Here is a 25,361-nt window from a genome sequence, read left to right as displayed (position 1 = left end):
GTGGGAGGGTGAGTTGTGAGGAGGCTTCAGGGTAATTTAGACAAGTTGAGTGAGTGGATTAATGCATGGCAGATGCAGTATAATGTGGATAAATGTGAGGTTATCCACTTTGGTACAAAAACAGGAAGGCAGATTATTATCTGAAAGGCTATAAACTGAGAGAGGGGAATATGCAACGAGACCTGGGTGTTCTCGTACACGAGTCGCTGAAGGTAAGCATGCAGGTGCAACAGGCGGTAAAAAAGGCAAATAGTATGTTGGCCTTCATAGCGAGAGGATTCGAGTACAGGAGCAGGGATGTCTTGATGCAATTATACAGGGCCTTGGTGAGGCCACACCTGGAATATTGTGTGCAGTTTTGCTCTCCTTATCTGAGGAAGGATGTTCTTGCTATAGAGGGAGTGCAGCGAAGGTTTACCAGACTGATTCCTGGGATGGCGGGACTGACATATGAGGAGACATTGAGTTGGTTCGGATTATATTCGCTGGAGTTCAGAAGAGTGAGGGGGGGTCTCATAGAAACCGATAAAATTATACAGGGCCTTGGTGAGGCCACACTTGGAATATCGTGTGCAGTTCTGGTCTCCTTATCTGAGGAAGGATGTTCTTTCTATAGAGGGAGTGCAGCGAAAGAACAAAGAAAATTACAGCACAGGAACAGGCCCTTCAGCCCTCCAAGCCTGCGCCGATCCAGATCCTCTATCTATACCTGTCGCCTATTTTCCAATGGTCTGTATCTCTTTGCTTCCTGCCCATTCATGTATCTGTCGAGATACATCTTAAAACACGCTATCGTGCCCGCGTCTACCACCTCCGCTGGCAACGCGTTCCAGGCACCCACCACCCTCTGTGTAAAGAACTTTCCACGCATATCCCCCCTAAACTTTTCCCCTTTCACTTTGAACTCGTGACCCCTAGTAATTGAATCCCCCACTCTGGGAAAAAGCTTCTTGCTATCCACCCTGTCTATACCTGTCATGATTTTGTACACCTCAATCAGGTCCCCCCTCAACCTCCGTCTTTCTAATGAAAATAATACTAATCTACTCAACCTCTCTTCATAGCTAGCGCCCTCCATACCAGGCAACATCCTGGTGAACCTCATCTGCACCCTCTCCAAAGCATCCACATCCTTTTGGTAATGTGGCGACCAGAACTGCACGCAGTATTCCAAATGTGGCCGAACCAAAGTCTTATACAACTGTAACATGACCTGCCAACTCTTGTATTCAATACCCCGTCCGATGAAGGAAAGCATGCCGTATGCCTTCTTGACCACTCTATTGACCTGCGTTGCCACCTTCAGGGAACAATGGACCTGAACACCCAAATCTCTCTGTACATCAATTTTCCCCAGGACTTTTCCATTTATTGTATAGTTCACTCTTGAATTGGATCTTCCAAAATGCATCACCTCGCATTTGCCCTGATTGAACTCCATCTGCCATTTCTCTGCCCAACTCTCCAATCTATCTATATTCCGCTGTATTCTCTGACAGTCCCCTTCACTATCTGCTACTCCACCAATCTTAGTGTCGTCTGCAAACTTGCTAATCAGACCACCTATACTTTCCTCCAAATCATTTGGTTTACCAGACTGATTCCTGGGATGGTGGGACTGACGTATGAGGAGAGATTGAGTTGGTTAGGATTATATTTGCTGGAGTTCAGAAGAGTGAGAGGGGATCTCATAGGAACCTATAAAATTCTCACATGGACTTGACAGGGTAGATGCAGAAAGGATATTCCCGCTGGTGGGGGAGTCCAGAACCAGGGGTCATAATGTAAAGATATAGGGTAAACCTTTCAGCACTGAGATGAGGAGAAATTACTTCACCTAGAGAGTGGTGAGCCTGTGGAATTCGCTACCACAGAAAGCAGTTGAGGCCAAAACATTGTATGTTTTCAGGAAGGAGTTAGATATAGCTCTTGGGTCTAAAGGGATCAAAGGATGTGGGGCGAAAGCGGGAACAGGTTACTGAGTTGGATGATCAGCCATGATCATAATGAATGGCGCAGCAGGTTTGAAGGGCCGAATGGCCTACTCCTGCTCCTATTTTCTATGTTTCTAAGTTACCATTCGGTATAACATCTGCACCTGAACATTCTACATGGCCTTGAAGTAATAATATGACATATGGACAACATCTTAGTCTGTGATGAATCCTGATGGAGCAAGTAACCACATATACAACATGTTTCACACAGCAAGGTCCCACAAACAGCAACTTAATCAAGGTGAGATAATCTGTTTGCAGTTGTTAATTGTTAAATACAGGACAGGACACAGGGGCACGGGGGATCTCCCCTGCTCTTCGTTACTCGTGCTATGGGATCTTTTCTTTCCAAAGCACAAGTTTAATGCCTCATCTAACAAAATTACACCTTTGACAGTGCATTAGTCCCTCACTCCTGCAATGGGAGTATCAGCCTAGACAGTGTGCACCAGTCTCTGGAGTGGGATTTGAACCCACTATCTTCAGACGCAGTTGAGAGTGTTACTTCTGAACCACATCTGAAAGCAAATAATGTATAATGGACTGCTGAATCATATCAGCAGTTTAACCCTATTGCCCAATGTCAACATTACCCCCAACAAGAATATGAAAATAGAATGGCAGTCAACATAAAAGGAACCCAAAAATCTTCTACTGGCATGTAAATAGCAAGCAGGTAGTGAGGGACATAGGAACAGGAGTAGGCCAATCAGCCCATCGAGCCTGCTCCGCCATTCAATACGATCATGGCTGATCGTCCATTTCAATGCTTTTTTTCCACACTATCCCCATATCCCTTTATGTCCCCATATTCCTTTATGTATGAAGTGGAGTGGGGCTAATTATGAAGAAATTGGCTAATATATGCTTAGAGGTACAGGGCAAGACTAGAATACCTAATGAGTACTTTGTATCAGTGTTTACTAATGAAGAGCAATCTGACAAAATATTAGTAGAAGCAGAGAGAATAGAGGCAATGGATAGGGTAAAATTTAAGAGGGAGGAGTTACTGGAAAGGCTGGCTATGCTTAAGGTAGATAAGTCACCTGGTCCGAATGGTTTGCATCCCAGGTTGCTAAAGGAAGTGGGGGTGGAGATAATGGAAGGGCTTGCCATAATCTTCCAATTTTCCCTAGCTATGGGGGAAGTGGGTTAGAGAGTGGCAAATATGACGCTCTTATTCAAAATAGGGTGTAAAGACAGTCTTAGCAACTGCAGGGCAGTTAGTTTGACATCAGTGGTGGGTAAGGTTTTAGAAAAATACTCAGGGAAAAATCAACAGGCGCTTGAACAGGTTTGAGTTAATTAAGGAGAGCCAGCATGGATTTGTAAAAGGCAGATCACACTTGACTAATCCAATTGAATTTTTTGGTGAAGTAACCGAGAAGGGGATGCAGTGGATGTTGTCTATATGGATTTTAAGAAAGCGTTTGATAAAGTAATACATGAAAGGCTAGTAAACAAAAGTGAGACTCATGGAATAGGAGGTCAGTGTCCAGTTGGATAAAAAATTAAGGATAGAAAACAGCGAGTCATAGTAAATGGTTGTTTTTCAGACTAGAGGATAGTAGACAGTGGGGTTCCCCAAGGGCCAGTGCTAGGACCACTGCTTTTTTTGCTATATATAAATCACTTGGAACTTGGAATACAGCGTAGAATTACAAAATTTGCTGATGATACCAAACTTGGAGGAGTGGCAAACAGTAAGGATGGTACAAACTGCCTGCAACAGGACATAGGTTGGCTAGCAGAATTGACAGAGAGACGGCAGATGGAATTTACTACAGATAAGTGTGAGTTGATGCATTTTGGCAGAAGGAATAGGGTGAGGCAATATAGACTTAATGATGCAGTTGTAAAGAGTATGCAGGAATAGAGGGACCTGGGGATGCACGCACATATATTTTTGAAGGTGGCAGGACATAAAGAGTGGTTAGCAAAGCATATGGGATTTTGAGCTTCATAAATAGAGCATTGGAGTACAAAAGCAGGGAAGTTAGGCTGAACCTTTATAAAGCTCTGGTTAGGCACCAATTAGACTATTGCGTCCAGTTCTGGTCACCACACTTTAAGAAGGATGTGAGGGTCCTTGAGAGGATGCAGAGCAGATTTATTCGATTGGTTCCAGGGATGAGGGACTTTAGCTACAAAATGAAGTTGGAAAAGCTGATGTTGTTCTCCTTGGAGCAAAGGAGATTGAGGGGAGATTTAATAGAGGTGTTCAAGATTATGACAGGCTTAGATAACTTCGACAAGGAAAAACCATTCCTATTAACTGATGGTACAACGACTAGGGAACACACGTTGAAGATTTTGGGGAAGAGATGAAGGAGGAATGTGAGGAAGAACTCTTTTACGCAGCGAATGGAACTTGCTGCCCACAAGGGTGATGGAAGAGGAGACAATGAATGATTTCAAAAGGAAATTGGATGGGCACTTGAAGGAAATAAATTTGTAGGGTTAGGGGATTGAGTGGGGGCGGGGGGAGGTCAGTGAAACTGACTGAACTGCTCTATGGAGAACCAACCATAAATGACTCGATGACGCTAGGGCTCTATGATGTATGTTTAAATTATACGCAAGGAAGTTTAAACTGTTGTCTGAATCCAGAGATGAAATGGTAAAAGTTGTTGCCAATTACCTGCACACCTCTTACAGATAACGACACAGAGGTTAATGGATGCCCAGTCAGGATTCAGTGCTTTGCAGTCTGCACATGCTCTGTTGGACTTGTTTGACCATATCTTCTCAGCCACTTCATAATCGGATAAAGTCTCAGCAATCGAGTCCTGAAGTGCCTCAACCCATTCTTTCTTCTCTCGTTCTGATTCTGCTGTGAAACTGCAGCATTCAGAAGCATCAAATGTTATTCCAATAAAATTACCATGGACTCTATTTACCAGTTCAGTTCAGCTTGTCTTTATCTATTTGGAATGGATTCAACTTAATTTAGATCTGAAAATGTAATTTTTCTGACCCAGGTAAAATAATAATTAAACTCGGATCCCTCCAAAGATATTATTAACTGGGTGACTGGTTGATCCTTTTTGTCTTGTCCCATTTTTACAGTAGGCTTTCAGATTATATGGACACTATTACGGATACATATGCCATTCACATAAATAAGAATATAAGAACATAAGAAATAGGAGCAGGAGTAGACTAGTAGACATCATGCCTGCTCTGCCATTCAATACGATCATGGCTGATCTTGGCCTTGAACTCCACTTTTACGCCTGGTCCCCATATCCATTGATTCCCTTAGAGACTAAAAATCTATCTTTCTCAGCCTTAATTATATTCAATGATGGAGCATCCATAATCCTCTGAGGTAGAGAATTCCAAAGAGTCACAACCCTCTGAATGAAGAAATTTCTCCTCCTCTCACTCCTAAATGATCGGCCCCTTATCCTGAGACTGTGTCCCCGTGTTCTAGATTCCTCGACCAGTGGAAACAATCTCTCAGATTCTATCCTATCAAGTCCCTTCAGAATCTTGAATGTTTCAATGAGATCACCTCTCATTCTTCTAAACTCCAGAGAATATAGACCCAATTTACTCAGCCTCTCATCATAGGTCAACCTTCTCATCCCAGGGAGAAATCTAGTGGACTTTCACGGTACTGCCTCCAATGGAAGTATACCCTTCCTTAAATATGGAGACCAAAATTGCACACAGTATTCCAGGTGTGGTCTCACCAAAGCCCCATACAATTGTAGCAAGACTTTGCTATTCTCGTACTCTATTACCCTTGCAATAAAGGCCAATATGCCATTTAGATCTAGTATTATGTAATGAGAAAGGGTTAATTAATAATCTTGTTGTAAAAGAACCTTTAGGGATGAGTGACCATAACATGATAGAATTTTACATTATGTTTGCAAGTGAGGTAGTTCAATCTGAAGCCAGGGTGTTAAAATTGAACAAAGGAAATTATGAAGGTATGAGGGGTAAATTGGCTAAGGTGGAATTGGAAAATACATTAAAAGGTAGGACGGTACATAGGAAATGGATAGTCTTCAAAGAAATATTGCATAGTTTGCTGCAACTATACATTCCTTCAAGACACAAAACCCCTCTAAGAGAAGTCAGTCAACTGTGGCTAACAAAGGAAGTTAACGATTGTATAAGATTAAAAGAAAAGGTAAATAAAGTTTCCAGAAATAGTAGTAAACCTGAGGATTGGGAGAATTTTAGAATACAGCAAAGGAGGACCAAGAAACAGATGGAGAAAGGGAGAATAGAATATGAATGTCAGCTAGCAAAAAACATAAAAACGGACTGTAAAAGCTTCTATAGGTAAGTAAAAAGGAAACGTTTGGCTAAGACAAATATGGGTCCATTACAGGCAGAGTCAGGAGAATTTATAACGGGGAATAATAAAATGGCAGAAAAGCCCCATGGCACCTTCCCCTGCAATCGCAGGAGGTGTAATACCTGCACATTTACCTCCTCTCTCCTCACTATCCCAGGCCCCAAACACTCCTTTCAGGTGAAGCAGCGATTTACTTGTACTTCTTTCAATGTAGTATACTGTATTCGCTGCTCACAGTGTGGTCTCCTCTACATTGGGGAGACCAAGCGCAGACTGGGTGACCGCTTTGCGGAACATCTCCGCTCAGTCCGCAAGCAGGACCCTGACCTTCCGGATGCTTGCCATTTCAACACTCCCCCCTACTCTCATGCTCACGTCTCTGTCCTGGGATTGCTGCAGTGTTCCAGTGAACATCAACGCAAGCTCGAGGAACAGCATCTCATCTACCGATTAGGCACACTACAGCCTGCCGGACTGAACATTGAGTTCAATAATTTCAGAGCATGACAGCCCCCCATTTTACTTTCATTTTTAGTTATTCTTTCTTCCTTTTTTTTTACATTCTTTTTTACATTTTTTACAATCTTTTTTTTGCATTTATTTCATTTCATCTTAGTTTGTTCAATTTGCTTACCCACTGTTTTTTTTCAGGTTTGCACTTGCTGCTGTTCAATATTCAGTGTATTAACACCTAATCTGTACTAATGCTTTGTCTTTCAACACACCATTAACATATTGTTTGCCTTTGCTCCATGACCTTTTGGTCAGCTATGTGGCCTGGTCCAATCTTGACCTCCTTTGTTATCTCTTGCCCCACCCCCACCTCACTTGCTTATAACCTGTGACTTTTCTAATATTTGTCAGTTCCGAAGAAGGGTCACTGACCCGAAACGTTAACTCTGCTTCTCTTTCCACAGGTGCTGCCAGACCTGCTGAGTGGTTCCAGCATTTCTTGTTTTTATCATAGCCTTACATCAGTAGTAGGGAAAATGCTAGAATCTATTCTAAAGGATGTGATAAATGGACACTTGGATAATAATGATCTGATTTGGCACAGTCAACATGGATTTATGAATGGGAAATCATGTTTGATGAACCTTATGGAGCTTTTTGAGGATGTTACGAACAGAATTGATAAAGGGGAGTCAGTGGACATGGAATACTTCGATTTTCAGAAGGCTTTTGATAAAGTCCTCCACAGGAAGTTGGTTAGAAAATCAAAGCATATGGGATAGGAGGTAATTATACTGGCATGGATTAAGGATTGGTTAACAGGCAGAAAACAGAGAGTAGGAATAAATGGGTCATTCTCGCGTTGGCAGACTGTGACTAGTGGGGACCGCAGGGATCAGTACTTGGGCCCTAGCAGTTCACAATATGTTTCAATGTGGGGACCAAATGTAATATTTCCAAGTTCATGGATGACATTCTGAAGGGGGAGGGTGACCAGCCAGTGGTCGTGGCACACATTGGTACAATCGATGTAGGCAAAAAAAAGGGATGAGGTCCTAAAAGCAGAATATAGGGAGCTAGGAAGTAAGTTGAAAAGTAGGACCCGAAGGTAGTGATCTCAGGATTACTACCAATGCCACATGCTAGTCAGAGTAGAAATAGCAGGATATATCGGATTAATACATGGCTGAAGAGATGCTGTGAGGGGGTTGGGTTTTAGATTCCTGGGACATTGGGACCGGTTCTGGGGGAGGTGGGACCAGTACAAACTGGATGGGTTACACCTGGACAGGACCAGGACTGATGTCCTAGGGTGAGTATTTGCTAGAGTGGTTGGGGAGGGTTTAAATGAAAATGGCAGGGGGATGGGAACCTTTGCAAGGAGTCAGAGGAGGGGGGGATCAAAGACAAGAACAAAAGACAGTAAGGGGAATAAGAAAAGTGATAGGCAGAGAAATCAAGGGCCAGAATCAAACAGGGACAGAGTGAAAAATAGTGGGAAGGGGACAGGTAATGTTAAAAAGACAAGCGTTAAGGCTTTGTGCCTTAATACATGGAGCATTCTCAATAAAGTGGATGAATTAATCACACAAATAGATGTAAACGGGTATGATCTAGTCGGGATTACGGAGACATGGCTGCAGGGTGACCAGGGATGGGAAATGAACATCCAGGGATATTCAGTATTTAGGAAGGACAGACAAAAAGCAAATGGTGGTGGAGTTGCATTGCTGGTTAAAGAGGAAATTAATGCAATAGTGAGGAAGGATATTAGCTCTGACGATGTGGAATCTGTATGGGTAGAGCTGAGAAACGCTAAGGGGCAAAAAACGTTAGTGGAGGTTGTATATAGACCCCCAAAACTGCAGTGGTGATGTTGGGAATGGCATTAAACAAGAAATTAGAGACGCATGCGATAAAGGAACATCTGTAATTATGAGTTGCTTTAATCTGCATATAGATTGGGCAAATCAAATTAGTCACAATATCGTAGAGGAGGAATTCATGGAACATATACGGGATGGTTTTCTGGACCAATACGTTGAGGAACCAACGAGAGAACAGGCCATCCCAGACTGGGTATTGTGTAATGAGAGAGGAAAAATTGACAATCTAGTGGTGCGAGACCCCTTGGGGATGAGGGACCATAATATGATAGAATTCTTCATCAAGATGGAGAGTGATGTAGTTGATTCTGAGACTAGGATCCTGAATCTTAAAAAAGGAAACTATGAAGGTATGAGGCGCGAGTTGGCTATGACGGATTGGGAAACATTACTTAAAGGGATGACAGTGTATGGGCAATGGCAAACATTCAAAGAGCGCATGGATGAACTGCAACAATTGTTTATCCCTGTCTGGCGCAAAAGTAAAACGGCAAAGGTAGCCAAACCATGGCTTACAAGGGAAATTAGAGATAGCATTAGATCCAAGGAAGAGGCATACAAATTCACCAGAAAAAACTACAGATCTGAGGATTGGGAGCAGTTTAGAATTCAGCAAAGGAGGACCAAGGGACTGATTAAGAAGGGGAAAATATAGAATACGAAAGCAAGCTTGAGGGGAACATAAAAACTGACTGCAAAAGTTTCTATCGATATGTGAAGAGAAAAAGATTGGTGAAGACAAATGTAGGTCCCTTACTGTCAGAAACAGGGGAATTTATTATGGGGAACAAAGAAATGGCTGACCAACTAAATGCATACTTTTGTTTTGTCTTCACAAAGGAGGACACAAATATCATACCAGAAATGTTGGGGAACACAGGGCTTAGTGAGAGAGAGGAACTGAAGGAAATCAGTATTAGTAGAGAAATGGTGTTGGGGAAATTGATGGGATTGAAGGCCGATAAATCCCCAGGGCCTGGTAATCTACATCCCAGAGTACTTAAGGAAGTGGCCCTAGAAATAGTGGATGCATTGGTGGTCATCTTCTAAGATTCTATAGACTCTGGAACAGTTCCTACAGATTGGAGGGTAGCTAATGTAATCCCACTATTTAAAAAGGGAGATAAAGAGAAAACAGGGAATTATAGACCAGTCAGCCTGACATTGGTAGTGGGAAAAATTCTAGAGTCTATTATCAAAACTTTTATAGCAGATCACTTGGAGAACAGTGGTAGAACTGGACAGAGTCAACATGGATTTGCGAAAGGGAAATCATGCTTGACAAATCTACTGTAATTCTTCGAGGATGTAACTAGTAGAGTTGATGAGGGGAAGCCAGTGGATGTGGTTTATTTGGACTTCAGAAGGCTTTCAATAAAGTCCCACATAAGAGATTAGCGTGTAAAATTAATGTGCATGGGATTGGGGGTAGTATATTGCGATGGACAGAAAATTAGTTGGCGGACAGGAAACAAAGAGTAGGAATAAATGGGTCTTTTTCCGAATGGCAGGCAGTGACTAGTGGGGTACCGCAGGGATCGGTGCTAGGACCCCAGCTATTCACAATATATATTAATGATGTAGTTGAGGGAACTAAATGTAATATCTCCAAATTTGCAGATGACACAAAACTGGTTGGGAAGGTGAGTTGTGAGGAGGATGCAGAAAGGCTTCAGGGTGATTTGGACAAGTTGAGTGAGTGGGCAAATGTATGGCAATTGTAGTACAATGTGGATAAATGTGAGGTTATCCACTTTGGTTGCAAAAACAGGAAGGCAGATTATTATCTGAACGGCTATAAACTGAAAGTGGGGAATATGCAACGAGATCTGGGTGTTCTCGTACACCAGTCGCTGAAGGTAAGAATGCAGGTGCAACAGGTGGTAAAAAGGGCAAATGGTATGTTGGCCTTCATAGCGAGAGGATTCAAGTGCAGGAGCAGGGATGTCTTGCTGCAATTATACAGGGCCTTGGTCAGACCACACCTGGAATACTGTGTGCAGTTTTGGTCTCCTTATCTGAGGAAGGATGTTCTTGCGAGAGAGAGAGTACAGTGAAAATTTACCAGACTGATTCCTGGGGTGGCAGGACTGACATATGAGGAGAGATTGAATTGGTTAGGATTATATTCGCTGGAGTTCAGAAGAGTGAGGGGGGAATCTCATAGAAACCTATAAAATTCTCACAGGACTTGACAGGGTACATGCAGGAAGGATGTTTCCGATGGTGGGGGAGTCCAGAACCAGGGGTCATAGTCTAAGGATACGGGGTAAACCTTTCAGGACTGAGATGAGCAGAAATTTTTTCACCCAGAGAGTGTTGAGCCTGTGGAATTAGCTACCAGAGAAAGCAGTTGAGGCCAAAACATTGTATGCTTTCAAGAAGGAGTTAGATATAGCTCTTGGGGCGAAAGGGATCAAAGGATATGGGGGGAAAATGGGAACAGGTTACTGAGTTGGATGATCAGCCATGATCATAATGAATGGTGGAGCAGGCTCGAATGGCCAAATGGCCGACTCCTGCTCCTATTTTCTATGTTTCTATGTTATTGCATGCCTTTTGGAAATCCAAGTATACTGCATCTACCCATTCCTCTTTATCTACCCTACTAGTTACATCCTTAAAAAACTCTAATAAATTTGTCAAACAGGATTTCCCTTTTGTAAAACCATGTTGACTTGTTCTAATCATACTGTGCTTTTCTCGGTGCATTATTAAGACTTCCTTAATATCAGTTAAAACATGTGAACTTATTCAATATAAAATTAAGCCTTTTACCTTGTCTTTCTGTGAATTTCTATCAAAATATGCTTTTCTCAAACTTTTACAAAAGTTCTTTCTTTCTGTCTTTCTTTCCCTTCTGTATGTATGTACATAATACTGAGTGCAAAAGCTCAATATATTAACACAAATCTATTTTTGGGTTTAGACCTCATCTATCACAAGGACATTTTATAAACAGAAGCAACAGATTGAGACCAATAAAAATTGGGTTGTAGAATATCTGATTTGATGAACCCAGAAGAGGTTTTTGATGGAGAAGGTGGATGGTATTTTAAATTTTACTTTAATTTCTAATCATGATGTGGGATTAACATTGTTTTCTGTACCAAACAGCACATTGTAATTCATGTAGCCCTGTGCGTGCCAAACTCACATCAGAACTCAAAGGTGATATTGTGGGAGATCTATATCCTGTTAACATGTGGCTACAAATGATACTAACAGCAGAGGAAAGAAGAAACAATATAATTTTACCTGAAGGTTTTAAAAGGAGTGATTAATTCAAAGCTTTTGCGGTTGCCATCACGAATTGTCACTCCCTGTACTTCAATCATCGTGATTCCAATACCAGTTTTAAAACTCTGTCAAAAAAACAGCATGTGTTATTATTATCATTTTGCTGCACAATTTAAACCCATTTACGATTTGCTCTCACATGCCCAGCAGATATCAACTTAGTACTGGATGCCCTGTACGATTCTAAAGGGCTGAATAGGGTAGACACTGCTGGTCGGGGAATCTAAAACACAGGGACACAGTCTCAGGATAAGGGGCCGATCATTTAGGACTGAGATGAGGAGAAATTACTTCACCCAAAGGGTTGTGAATCTTTGGAATTCTCTACCCCAGAGGGTTTTTTAAAAAATTCATTCATGGGATGTGGGCGTCGCTGGCCAGGCCAGCATTTATTGCCCATCCCTAATTGCCCTTGAGAAGGTGGTGGTGAGCTGCCTTCTTAAACTGCTGCAGTCCATGTGGGGTAGGTACACCTACAGTGCTGTTAGGAAGGGAGTTCCAGGATTTTGACCCAGCGACAGTGAAGGAACGGCGATATAGTTCCAAGTCAGGATGGTGTGTGACTTGGAGGGGAACTTGCAGGTGGTGGTGTTCCCATGTATTTGCTGCCCTTGTCCTTCTAGTTGGTAGAGGCCGCGGGTTTGGAAGGTGCTGTCTAAGGAGCCTTGGTGCACTGCTGCAGTGCATCTTGTAGATGGTACACACTGCTGCTACTGTGCGTTGGTGGTAGAGGGAGTGAATGTTTGTAGATGGGGTGCCAATCAAGCGGGCTGCTTTGTCCTGGATGGTGTCGAGCTTCTTGAGTGTTGTTGGAGCTGCACCCATCCAGGCAAGTGGAGAGTATTCCATCACACTCCTGATTTGTGCCTTGTAGATGGTGGACAGGCTTTGGGGAGTCAGGTGGTGAGTTACTCACCTCAGGATTCCTAGCCTCTGACCTGCTCTTGTAGCCACGGTATTTATATGGCTACTCCAGTTCAGTTTCTGGTCAATGGTAGCCCCTAGGATGTTGACAGTGGGGGATTCAGTGATAGTAATGCCATTGAAGGTCAAGGGGAGATGGTTAGATTCTCTCTTGTTGGAGATGGTCATTGCCTGGCACTTGTGTGGCGCGAATGTTACTTGCCACTTATCAGCCCAAGCCTGGATATTGTCCAGGTCTTGCTGCATTTCTACACGGACTGCTTCAGTATCTGAGGAGTCACGAATGGTGCAATCATCAGCGAATATCCCCACTTCTGACCTTATGATTGAAGGAAGGTCATTGATGAAGCAGCTGAAGATAGTTGGGCCTTGGACACTACCCTGAGGAACTCCTGCAGTGATGTTCTGGAGCTTAGATGATTGACATCCAACAACCACAACCATCTTCCTTTGCGCTAGGTATGACTCCAGCCAGCGGAGGGTTTTCCCCCTGATTTCCATTGACCTCAGTTTTGCTAGGGTTCCTTGATGCCATACTCGGTCAAATGCTGCCTTGATGTCAAGGGCAGTCACTCTCACATCACCTCTTGAGTTCAGCCCATTTGTCCATGTTTGAACCAAGGCTGTAATGAGGTCAGGAGCTGAGTGGCCCTGGCGGAACCCAAACTGAGCGTCACTGAGCAGGTTATTGCTAAGCAAATGCCGCTTGATGGCACTGTTGATGACACTTTCCATCAATACTGGATACTTCACTGTTGAATACATTTAAGGCTGGGATAGACAGAATTTTGGTCTCTCAGGGAATGGAGGGATATGGCGAGTGGGCAGGAAAGTGGAGTTGAATCCTAAGATCAGCTATGATTATTTTGAATGGCGGAGCAGGCTCGATGGGCCGTATGGTCTATTCCTGCTTCTACTTCTTGTGTTCTTGTGTGTCCTTGGAAGTCTTTAAAATGTCTATTGCATCCTACAGCTGCAAATCACTAAATAACAGAAATTAGTTCATATTTTTATGCTCAGTAATTGATAACAGGGGGCATCATCTTTCATGAGCGATCTCAGAAATTAATAAATCAAAAGGGATTGAATTCGCACTGTGCAATATTCATATCAAACGTGTTAATCTACCTGCATGAAATCCCTCTGATAGCTAATTTAATGAAATTATTAACCCATTTATTTTAAATAGATTACTGGGCTAAAAGAATTTGCTTTAAATATTTTAACACATTCTTTACTGATATTGCACAATATAATGTCAACACAAAAAAACATCTGTTGAAGTTACAAACCAGAGCATTTAATTCTTAAAACACTAACGGTTGCCAAACTGTAGTTTCTAGGCTATAACAGATGAACTGCAGCTCCCTTAATTATAAAAATGACTTTTAACCTGTGTTATTACTCTACTTTCTTCAGCTATTTGATGCTCCTGGTCCCTTGAAGGATGCAAGAGTGACTGGGTAAAGGAGATCCTTCCTGAACAGTATATTTGCCATTTCTCACTTTAAAAATAGACATACATTATTTTAGAAAATAATTTTGACAATATTTTTACTTTAGCAGCAATAAGGGAGGTGATGGCATAGTGGTAATGTCACGAGACTAGCAATCCTGAGCCCAGGCTAATGCTTTGTGGACATGGGTTTGAATCCACCACAGCAAATGGTGAAATTTGAGTTCAATTAATAAATCTGGAATTAAAAGCTAGTCTACTGGTGACCATGAAACCATTGTCGATTGTTGTAAAAACCCATCTGGTTCACTAATGTCCTTTCAGGAAGGAAATCTGCCATCCTTACCTGGTCTGGCCTACATGTGACTCCAGACCCACAGCAATGTGGTTAACTCTTACATGCCCTCTGAAATGGCTGAGCAAGTCAGTCAGTTCAAAGGATGGGCAATAAATGCTGGCCCAGCCAGCGACGCCCACATCCCACAAACAAATATAAAGATCAATAGTTTAGCAGCTCTGCCTCCCTACTCAGATTACTCACATGTTAAAGCAGGCGGCATTAGAGAAGGAACGCTGAGGGGACCTTTTTATATGAAGCACTCCCTCAGCTGTATTTGTTTTTAAAAGGAAGACAGAATTTTCTACCTGATACACTTCCTGTTATTATTCATGCTTCCATTGTATTACTCAGTCAGATATGCATTTGTGTCCAGTGCTGTTATGACGATGTACATTACAACAGTGACTGCACTTCACAAAAGCATTTAAATGGTGCAAAGCACTTTGGGAAGGTCTAGGGTCATGAACGGTGCTATATAAATGCAAGTCTATCTTTCTTTTCCACATCACCAGAATGGCCAGCTGATGTTCCCCAGTGCCTCACTGCACTTCCACTCAAATAGGCTTTTTAGACCAGCCAGTAGATTAAAACAATATGGAAGCCTGGAAACATTTGTACCAGCTAATCTGCAACAATGTGTTTTTATATAGTACCTTTAAAGTTGGTAAATGACCCAAGCAATATATAGTGGCTCCTCCATATCAATACAGTGAATTAATTATTCAGACTGACGCTGTATCAAAAGGTCACCTATCTTGGTAGAGCATCTGAAGCCCTCTCCTTAAAACTGCAGCTACAATGAAGCTCCTGTTGTGTCCTTTATGGTTAATTTCCACTATACTGATATCACATTATGTGGAGAATATTGCACCTCCTTCTGCTTCTCCCAACATTCACTGATATCTTCCTCACCTGCTCGTTTTTGTGCAGCCAGAGGGTGTCACTGCTGAGGGCAATGTACACTTTAGATTTGTATCCTTTCATCTCCAAGCAACCGCACTTCTGGCAGAAGGCCATGGACCCAATTCGACGAGAGGAGGAGAAGTGATAGTCCTTGACTGCATTTTGTAAGTGAGTACACCACTCATTTCTCTGCACTGAAATACATAAAGCAAGAAAGATAGAATCAGACAGCAGAGAAGGAGGGAATAAATGGCAGTGTTTGTGAGGATGAACAGGTGAAATGAAGATCCCTGGAATATAAGTAATGTTCCTGCACACTAATACATTAGTTCAGCTGAGCATGTGCCATCTACAACAGAAGCATGTTTACACGTTCCTTATCAACACACGTCAGTATGACCTGCAGAAGTTACAGGTTGGAACAGATCCAAGGAAATTCCCAGCCATTAAACTATGAGGAATGAGAATAGTGTTACGACCTCAGAGAGACCATTAACATTAAAAATACAAGATATGAACCCCCAGACTAATTTAAAGAACTGCACAAGATTTCACAATTTAAGACTTTTATTATAATAACTAAACTAAAAGAAACCCCCATTAATAAATAGTACTTTGAAGTAGCTGATACCCCGAATTATAAAGAAATATATTTTCTTTAATTTTTAAAATACTTGAAAACCTCACACCACACTTATATGTTACACATCCTCCTTGATGGTGATATCTTTGCAGCTATAAGTCCCAAGTTCCTCCCAGTTGCAATGGGTTGAATCTCCCAGATTTTTCTCAAAGTCAATGTCCTCTTCTCTCACTTCTCTGCACACTTTCGACCTGGACGTCCCTGATTTTGTTGGCCTTTTACTTCTCTGCAAACTTCAACTTTCAAAACAGGTTCAATTCTTTGCAGCCTTTTGCTGTATCAGTATTCCCTGAGAGCAGGTGTTCCCTCTCTCTCCCTTAAGGCTGCAACCATTGGTTGTCTTCCTTTCTTACAGCCTACTCTGAGGCTGCAATTACTGGTTTCTTTTCTTACAGCCTGTCTGCCTTCAGAAAATCTGTTAAATTTAACTGGACTCATAAGACAATTGCTCATTGTCCTTTTCCAATCTTTAACGTCCAGAAGTTGAGTTTCACAGAACCACCCAGGCCTTCCATTGTTTCCAGGTATTAATAGCTGCCATGCACATTTGCATCCTCAGAATTATTGGCTCCTGGTTTACAATCCAACAATCTGGGAGGGTGAAGCCCATTGTTCTTCAGGGGTTATACCCCTGCAGTCTCTGATTTTTAAAAAAAAATCTTTGATCTGTATTCTCTGTTGTTCTGATAACCAAGATTTCTGTCTTGTCCTTAAGCAGAGTCAGAGTCATCTGACTTCTCTGACTCCATCTTAAACTTTTAAAAATCCCAGTTTTTAAAACATAATCATGTTACAAATTCCAGCATTCATAACAATAGCTAAAGCAATGAGGGAACAGGTGAGAAAATGGGAGAAATTGATGTGGTCTAAAACAGAAACAGAAAACACTGGCAGCGCACAGCTTTTAAAAGAGAACAAGATACAACTGAATAACATGAGCACAGCATCTCTCCCACACCATCAACTATCAATGCTTTTTTTTATATTCATTCATGGTTAGGCCTAAGACACTACCCTGAGGAACTCCTGCAGCGATGTCATGGGGATAAGATGATTGGCCTCCAACAACCATCTTCCTTTGCACTTTGTACTAAGTAAGGCTCCAACTAGTGGAGAATTTTCCCACTGATTCCTATTGACTTCAATTTTACTAGGACTCTTTGATGGCACACTTGGTTAAACACTGCCTTGATGTCAAAGGCAGACACTCTCACCTCACTTCTGGAATTTAGCTCTTTAGTCCATGTTTGGACCGAGGCTGTAAGGAGGTCAGGAGCCAAGTACCCCTGATGGAACACAAACAGAGCATCTGTGAGCAGGTTATTGCTGGGTAAGTGCTGCTTCATAGCACTGTTCATGACACCTTTCATCACTTTCCTGATGATTGAGAGTAGACTGATGGGGCAGTAATTGGTTGGATTGGATTTGTCCTGCTTTTTATGCACAGGACATACCCGGGCAATTTTCCACATTGTCAGGTAGTGTTGTAGCTGTACTCGAACAGCTTGACTAGGGCCACGGCGAGTTCTGGAGCACAAGGCTTCAGTACTGTTGCTGGAATGTTGTCAAGGCCCAGAGCCTTTGTAGTATTCTGTTACTGGCCCTGTCATCCTGTCAGTAAAGCACAATTCGATCAAGCAACACTCCGTTACCTAATTATTCACAATGTTGTACTCCTGACTGTATTATTCTCCTTGTTTCTCTGACAGTACTTTGGATAGATGCTGCCTAGCAGAAATTGCATCCCAGATTAACACTTGGAATTGAAATGATAAAACTGAATTCCTCAAATCATCTGTCGCTATTCATTTTTTTCAAAACAGCTTACTCTTTACCGAAGCAAAATTGGAAAGTACAAGTCCGAGAGTGAACAGTCAAGCAAATAAGAATCTTTATAAAATGCACTCTCCTTTATCACAGCCGGATACTAGAAAGCGGTTTCGTCACCTAGAGGACTGAGTGTAAAATGGGATTATAGTCTCTTTACCTCTTTGTAGTTAAAAGATAAATGAAACAAAATAAATTGGAGTAGATTTTCCCTAAGGATAAACAACTTCATGGCACCAAAGTAATCTTCCATATGGCGTAACCAGAGCTAAGTATTGTAACATAGAAACATAGAAAATAGGAGCAGGAGTTGGCCATTCGGCCCTTCGAGCCTGCTCCGCCATTCATTATGATCATGGCTGGTCATCCAACTCAGTAACCTGTTCCCGCTTTCGCCCCATACCCTTTGATCCCTTTAGACCCAAGAGCTATATCTAACTCCTTCTTGAAAACATACAATGTTTTGGCCTCAACTGCTTTCTATGGTAGAGAATTCCACATGCTCACCACTCTCTGGGTGAAGAAATTTCTCCTCATCTCAGTCCTGAAAGGTTTACCCCGTATCCTTAGACTATGACCCCTGTTTCTGGACTCCCCCACCATCGGGAACATCCTTCCAGCATCTACCCTGTCATGTCCTGTGAGAATTTTGTAGGTTTCTATGAGATCCCCCCCTCACTCAACTGAACTCCAGCGAATATAATCCTAACCGACTCAATCTCTCCTCATATGTCAGTCCCACCATCCCAGGAATCAGTCTGGTAAATATTCACTGCACTCCCTCTATAGCAAGAACATCCTTCCTCAGATCAGGAGACCAAAACTGCACACAATATTCCAGGTGTGGCCTCATCAAGGCCCTGTATAATTGTAGCAAGACATCCCTGCTCCTGTACTCGAATCCTCTCGCTATGAAGGCCAACATACCATTTGCCTTTTTTACCGCCTGTTGCACCTGCATGCTTACCTTCAGCGACTGGTGTACGAGAACACTCAGGTCTCACTGCATATTCCCCTCTCTCAGTTTACAGCCATTCAGAAAATAATCTGCCTTCCTGTTTTTGCTACCAAAGTGGATAACCTCACATTTCTCCACATTATACTGCATCTGCCATGCATTAGCCCACTCACTCAACTTGTCCAAATCACCCTGAAGCCTCTCTGCATCCTCCTCACAACTCACCCTCCCAACCAGTTTTGTGTCATCTGCAAATTTGGAGATATCACATTTCATTAATGTATATTGTGAATAGCTGGGGTCCTAGCACCGATCCCTGCGATACCCCACTAGTCACTGCCTGCCATTCGGAAAAAGACCCATTTATCCCTGCTCTTTGTTTCCTGTCCGCAAACCAATTTTCTATCCATCACAATACACTACCCCCAATCCTGTGCGCTTTAATTTCACATGCTAATCTCTTATGTGGGACTTTATCGAAAGCCTTCTGAAAGTCCAAATAAACCACATCCACTGGCTCCCCCTCATCTACTCTACTCGTTACATCCTCGAAGAATTCTAGTAGATTTGTCAAGCATGATTTCCCTTTCGTAAATCCATGCTGACTCTGTCCGATTCTACCACTGTTCTCTAAGTGCTCTGCGATAAAATCTTTGATAATGGACTCTAGAATTTTCCCCACTACCAACGTCAGGCTGACTGGTCTATAATTCCCTGCTTTCTCTCTCCCTCCCTTTTTAAATAGTGGGGTTACATTCGCTACCCTTCAATCTGTAGGAACTGTTCCAGAGTCTATAGAATCTTAGAATCACCAATGCATCCACTATTTCTAGGGCCAATTCCTTAAGTACTCTGGGATGCATACCATCAGGCCCTGGGGATTTATCGGCCTTCAATCCCATCAATTTCTCCAACACCATTTCTCTACTATTACTGATTTCCTTCCGTTCCTCTCTCTCACTAAACCCTGTGATCCCCAACATTTCTGGTATGATATTTGTGTCCTCCTTTGTGAAGACAGAACCAAAGTATGCATTTAGTTGGTCTGCCATTTCTTTACTCCCCATAATAAATTCCCCTGTTTCTCTTCACATACCTATAGAAACTTTTACAGTCAGTTTTTATGTTCCCTGCAAGCTTACTCTCGTACTCTATTTTCCCCTTCTTAATCAATCCCTTGGTCCTCCTTTGCTGAATTCTAAACTGCTCCCAATCCTCAGGTCTGTTGTTTGTCCTGGCAAATTTATATGCCTCTTCCTTGGATCTAATGCTATCTCTAATTTCCCTTGTAAGCCATGGTTTGGCTACCTTTCGCGTTTTACTTTTGCGCCAGACAGGGATAAACAATTGTTGCAGTTCATCCATGTGCTCTTTAAATGTTTGCCATTGCCTATCCACCGTCATCCCTTTATTGTATCATCTCAATAATTGAGAAGGATGGAGATAGCGAGGGGCAAGTTTCTGATGTTTTACACATTCCTACTTTGTAACAGTGACTATGCTTCAAAAGTATTTCACTGGCTGGAAAGTGTTTCGAGACGTCCGTTGGTCGTGAAAAGCGCTATAGAAATACAAGTTTTATTTAACACCACCTATGGTGCCAATAACTAAATGGTGAGGAATGGAATTTTGGGTAAGGCTTGGGCAAGGGGAGTCCTTCTTGAAAAAAACGGCAGGGCCTTCATTATAACTTTTAATGAGGGGCCGTGCAATGCAGCAAATACTGTCATTGTTTATCATATCCTATAAGGCCAGTTTCCAGGGCTGTTACTTTGTAGCGTTCAATACCTGAAGGAAAAAGGAACCAGGTAGGGTAATTTTTTTTATGTCTAAGAGATTTTCTGCACGCTTTTTTTTGGCCTTTTTTGGGGAGGGCAGTGAGCGCTCAATAGATTGCTGTTAAACTGTCGTGGAAAGAGTTGGCTGGTATCCTTCCATCCAGAAAAGATGATGGACGTGCAGTAAACAATCCATTGAGGTGGGGTGTCTTCTCTTGGTGCACCTTTGCTGATGGCTGTGAAGGCCAATCCTTGAGAGGCAGGTTCTGCCACAAGTGCTGCAACATGAAGCTGCCAAGTGACGCTGTGAGTTGTTCTTTTTGACACTGGCGTCTGTTGCCAAGCTGCTGTAGCAACTGGTCGGTGTGGTAGTGCACACACGTCCACAGATGTCTCTCCATTTCCCTCTTTCGCCAGCTCATGACTCCCAGGTGTGACAGTTGACATTTAGGGCCTTCATGTCACACTTGAAAGCATCCTTGAAGCGGAGCTTTGGATGCCCCACTGGTCCTTGGGTATGCGACAGTCTTCCATCCTATGGACATGTCTGATCCACCGAAGTTGCTTCTGTTTTATTAGTGCCAACACACTTGGGAGCTCTGCCTTTGAGAGGACTGCCACATTAGTGATTTTGTCCTGCCAGGATATAATGTGCCACAGACAGCGAAGATGGAAATTATTGAACTTCTTTTCCTGGTAGCTGTAAGTCACCCATGTTTCACAGCCATACAGCAAGGTGCTGAGAACACAGGCCTTATAAACCATCAGCTTGATCCTAAAGGTCAGCTTGGTGTTATCCCATGTGCATTTCACAAGTCATTGCAGCAGCTTTTTCGGGAGCAGAGAGTGCGAGCGAGTGACCAGCTGGGAAGGTCAGTTTAAAGTAAATTTAATTTCCTTTTGTTTTCGGCGGAGACCAGGGGTCTGCTGGGTAAGTAAAACCCTATATATTTGGGCCGTTTCTGAACCCGAGACACTACACCTGTAGTGTCTCCCACCCGCCCTCCTCCTCTAACCAAAAAAAAGGACTCGGTGGTGTGTAGATAAGGTAAGGCTTTTTCTATTTCTCTTTTTTTTTATCGTGTGATTAGTAAAAAACTTTTCGTTCCTTTTTCATTTAACTAAGTTTAAGCTTAAGATTAAAAATGGCAGGAGATCTCAGACCAGTGACATGCTCCTCTTGCTCAATGTGGGAGCTCAGGGACATGGCTGATGTCCCTGACTCCTTCACATGCAGGAAGTGTGTCCAGCTGCAGCTCTTGTTAGACCGCATGACGGCTCTGGAGCTGCGGATGGACTCACTTTGGAGCATCCGCGATGCTGAGGAGGTCGTGGATAGCACGTTTAGTGAATTGGTCACACCGCAGATTAGGATTGCTGAGGGAGAAAGGGAATGGGTGACCAAAAGGCAGAGAAAGAGCAGGAAGGCAGCGCAGGTGTCCGCTGCGGTCATCTCCCTCCACAACAGGTAAACCGTTTTGGATACTGTTGAGGGAGATGGCTCACCAGGGGAAGGCAGCAGTCGCCAGGTTCATGGCACCGTGGCTGGCTCTGCTGTTCGGAAGGGCGGGAAAAAGAGTGGAAGGGCTATAGTCGTAGGGGATTCGATTGTAAGGGGAGTAGATAGGCGGTTCTGTGGTCGAAAACGAGACTCCCGAATGGTATGTTGCCTCCCAGGTGCACGGGTCAGGGATGTCTCAGATCGGCTGCAGAACATTCTGAAGGGGGAGGGTTAACAGCCAGTTGTCATTGTGCACATAGGCACCAATGATATAGGTAAAAAATGGGATGAGGTCCGACAAGCAGAATTTAGGGAGTTAGGAGCCAAGTTAAAAAGTAGGACCTCAGAGGTAGTAATCTCAGGATTGCTACCAGTGCCACGTGATAAGTCAGAGTAAAAATGAAAGAATAGTCAGGATGAATGCGTGGCTTGAGAGATGGTGCAGGAGGGAGGGGTTCAGATATTTGGGACATTGGGACCGGTTCTGGGGGAGGTGGGACTATTACAAATTGGACGGTCTACACCTGGGCCGGACTGGAACCAATGTCCTTGGGGGTGCTTTTGCTAACGCTGTTGGGGAGGGTTTAAACTAATGTGGCAGGGGGATGGGAACCAAATGAGGTCCGTGGAGAGTAAGGATGTAGTAACTAAAGCCTGTAAGGAACTAGATAATGAAGTCAGTGTGACGAAGGGAAAGAGTTGGCAGGGAGCAGATGATGAAAGCAAAGGGACTGGTGGTCTGAGGTGTATTTGTTTTAATGCAAGAAGTGTAGTAGGTAAGGCAGATGAACTTAGGGCTTGGATTAGTACCTGGGAGTATGATGTTATTGCTATTACTGAGACTTGGTTGAGGGAAGGGCATGATTGGCAACTAAATATCCCAGGATATCGATGCTTCAGGCGGGATAGAGAGGGATGTAAAAGGGGTGGAGGAGTTGCATTACTGGTCAAAGAGGATATCACAGCTGTGCTGAAGGAAGGCACTATGGAGGACTCGAGCTGTGAGGCAATATGGGCAGAACTCAGAAATAGGAAGGGTGCGGTAACAATGTTGGGGCTGTACTCCAGGCCTCCCAACAGCGAGCGTGAGATAGAGGTACAAATATGTAAACAGATTATGGAAAGCTGTAGGAGCAACAGGGTGGTGGTGATAGGAGATTTTAATTTTCCCAACATTGACTGGGATTCACTTAACGTTAGAGGTCTAGATGGAGCAGAATTTGTTAGGAGCATCCAGGAGGGTTTTCTAGAGCAGTATGCAAACAGTCCAACTCGGGAAGGGGCCATACTGGACCTGGTGTTGGGAAATGAGCCGGGCCAGGTGGTTGACATTTCAGTAGGGGACTACTTTGGAAATAGTGATCACAATTCCGTAAGTTTTAGAATACTCATGGACAAAGACGAGAGTGGTCCCAAAGGAAGAGTGCTAAATTGGGGGAAGGCCAACTATACCAACATTCGGCAGGAGCTGGGGAATGTAGATTGGGAGCAGCTGTTTGAAGTTAAATCCACATTTGATATGTGGGAGGCTTTTAAAGAGAGGTTGATTAGTGTGCAGGAGAGACATGTTCCTGTGAAAATGAGGGGTAGAAATGGCAAGATTAGGGAACCATGGATGACAGGTGAAATTGTGAGACTAGCTAAGAGGAAAAAGGAAGCACACATAAGGTCTAGGTGGCTGAAGAAAGACGAAGCTTTGAAAGAATATCGGGATTGTAGGCGCAATCTGAAACGAGGAATTAAGAGGGCTAAAAGGGGTCATGAAATATCTTTAGCAAACAGGGTTAAGGAAAATCCCAAAGCCTTTTATTCATATATAAGGAGCAAGAGGGTAACTGGAGAAAGGATTGGCCCACTCAAGGACAAAGGAGGAAAGTTATGCGTGGGGTCAGAGAAAATGGGTGAGATTCTAAACGAGTACTTTGCATCGGTATTCACCGAGGAGAGGGACATGACGGATGTTGAGTTTAGGGACAGATGTTTGATTACTCGAGGTCAAGTCGGCATAAGGAGGGAGGAAGTGCTGGGTATTCTAAAAGGCATTAAGGTGGACAAGTCCCCAGGTCCGGATGGGATCTATCCCAGGTTACTGAGGGAAGCGAGAGAGGAAATAGCTGGGGCCTTAACAGATATCTTTGCAACATCCTTAAACACGGGTGAGGTCCCGGAGGACTGAAGAATTGCTAATGTTGTCCCCTTGCTTAAGAAGGGTAGCAGGGAAAATCCAGGTAATTATAGACCGGTGAGCCTGACGTCAGTGGTATAGAAGCTGCTGGAGAAGATACTGAGGGATAGGATCTATTCCCATTTGGAAGAAAATGGGCTTATCAGTGATAGGCAACATGGTTTTGTGCAGGGAAGGTCATATCTTACCAACTTAATAGAATTCTTTGAGGAAGTGACAAAGTTGATTGATGAGGGAAGGGCTGTAGATGTCATATACATGGACTTCAGTAAGGCGTTTGATAAGGTTCCCCATGGTAGGCTGATGGAGAAAGTGAAGGCGCATGGGGTCCAAGGTGTACTAGCTAGATGGATAAAGAACTGGCTGGGCAACAGGAGACAGAGAGTAACAGTGGAAGGGAGTTTCTCAAAATGGAGAAGTGTGACCAGTGGTGTTCCACAGGGATCCGTGCTGGGACCACTGTTGTTTGTGATATACATAAATGATTTGGAGGAAAGTATAGGTGGTCTGATTAGCAAGTTTGCAGACGACACTAAGATTGGTGGAGTAGCAGATACTGAAGGGGACTGTCAGAGAATACAGCAGAATATAGATAGACTGGAGAGTTGGGCAGAGAAATGGCAGATTGAGTTCAATCAGGGCAAATGCGAGGTGATGTATTTTGGAAGATCCAATTCAAGAGTGAACTAGACAGTAAATGGAAAAGTCCTGGGGAAAATTGATGTACAGAGAGATTTGGGTGTTCAGGTCCATTGTTCCCTGAAGGTGGCAACGCAGGTCAATAGAGTGGTCAAGAAGGCATACGGCATGCTTTCCTTCATCGGACGGGGTATTGAGTACAAGAGTTGGCAGGTCATGTTACAGTTGTATAGGACTTTGGTTCGGCCACATTTGG

The 25,361-nt window shown here is 43.1% G+C and overlaps 1 protein-coding gene across 10 annotated transcripts in view; it reads right to left on the bottom strand.

Annotated features, from left to right (window-relative positions):
- arap3 (ArfGAP with RhoGAP domain, ankyrin repeat and PH domain 3) overlaps nucleotides 1-25,361 on the bottom strand; it is a 613,394-nt gene that overhangs the window by 256,277 nt on the left and 331,756 nt on the right. For all 10 annotated transcript variants that reach the window (XM_068044105.1, XM_068044114.1, XM_068044106.1 and 7 more), the window contains 3 exons: nucleotides 15,584-15,768; nucleotides 11,910-12,016; nucleotides 4,639-4,838 (listed from right to left, as the gene is read on the bottom strand). In XM_068044105.1, the coding sequence (XP_067900206.1) occupies nucleotides 4,639-4,838; nucleotides 11,910-12,016; nucleotides 15,584-15,768 (492 nt within the window). The remainder of the gene's footprint in view (nucleotides 1-4,638; nucleotides 4,839-11,909; nucleotides 12,017-15,583; nucleotides 15,769-25,361) is intronic.

Source organism: Heterodontus francisci, chromosome 12, assembly GCF_036365525.1.
Source record: "Heterodontus francisci isolate sHetFra1 chromosome 12, sHetFra1.hap1, whole genome shotgun sequence".
NCBI lineage: Eukaryota > Metazoa > Chordata > Chondrichthyes > Heterodontiformes > Heterodontidae > Heterodontus > Heterodontus francisci.
The sequence above is the reverse complement of the archived record's forward strand: the minus strand, read 5'-3'. Positions and strand labels throughout refer to the sequence as shown.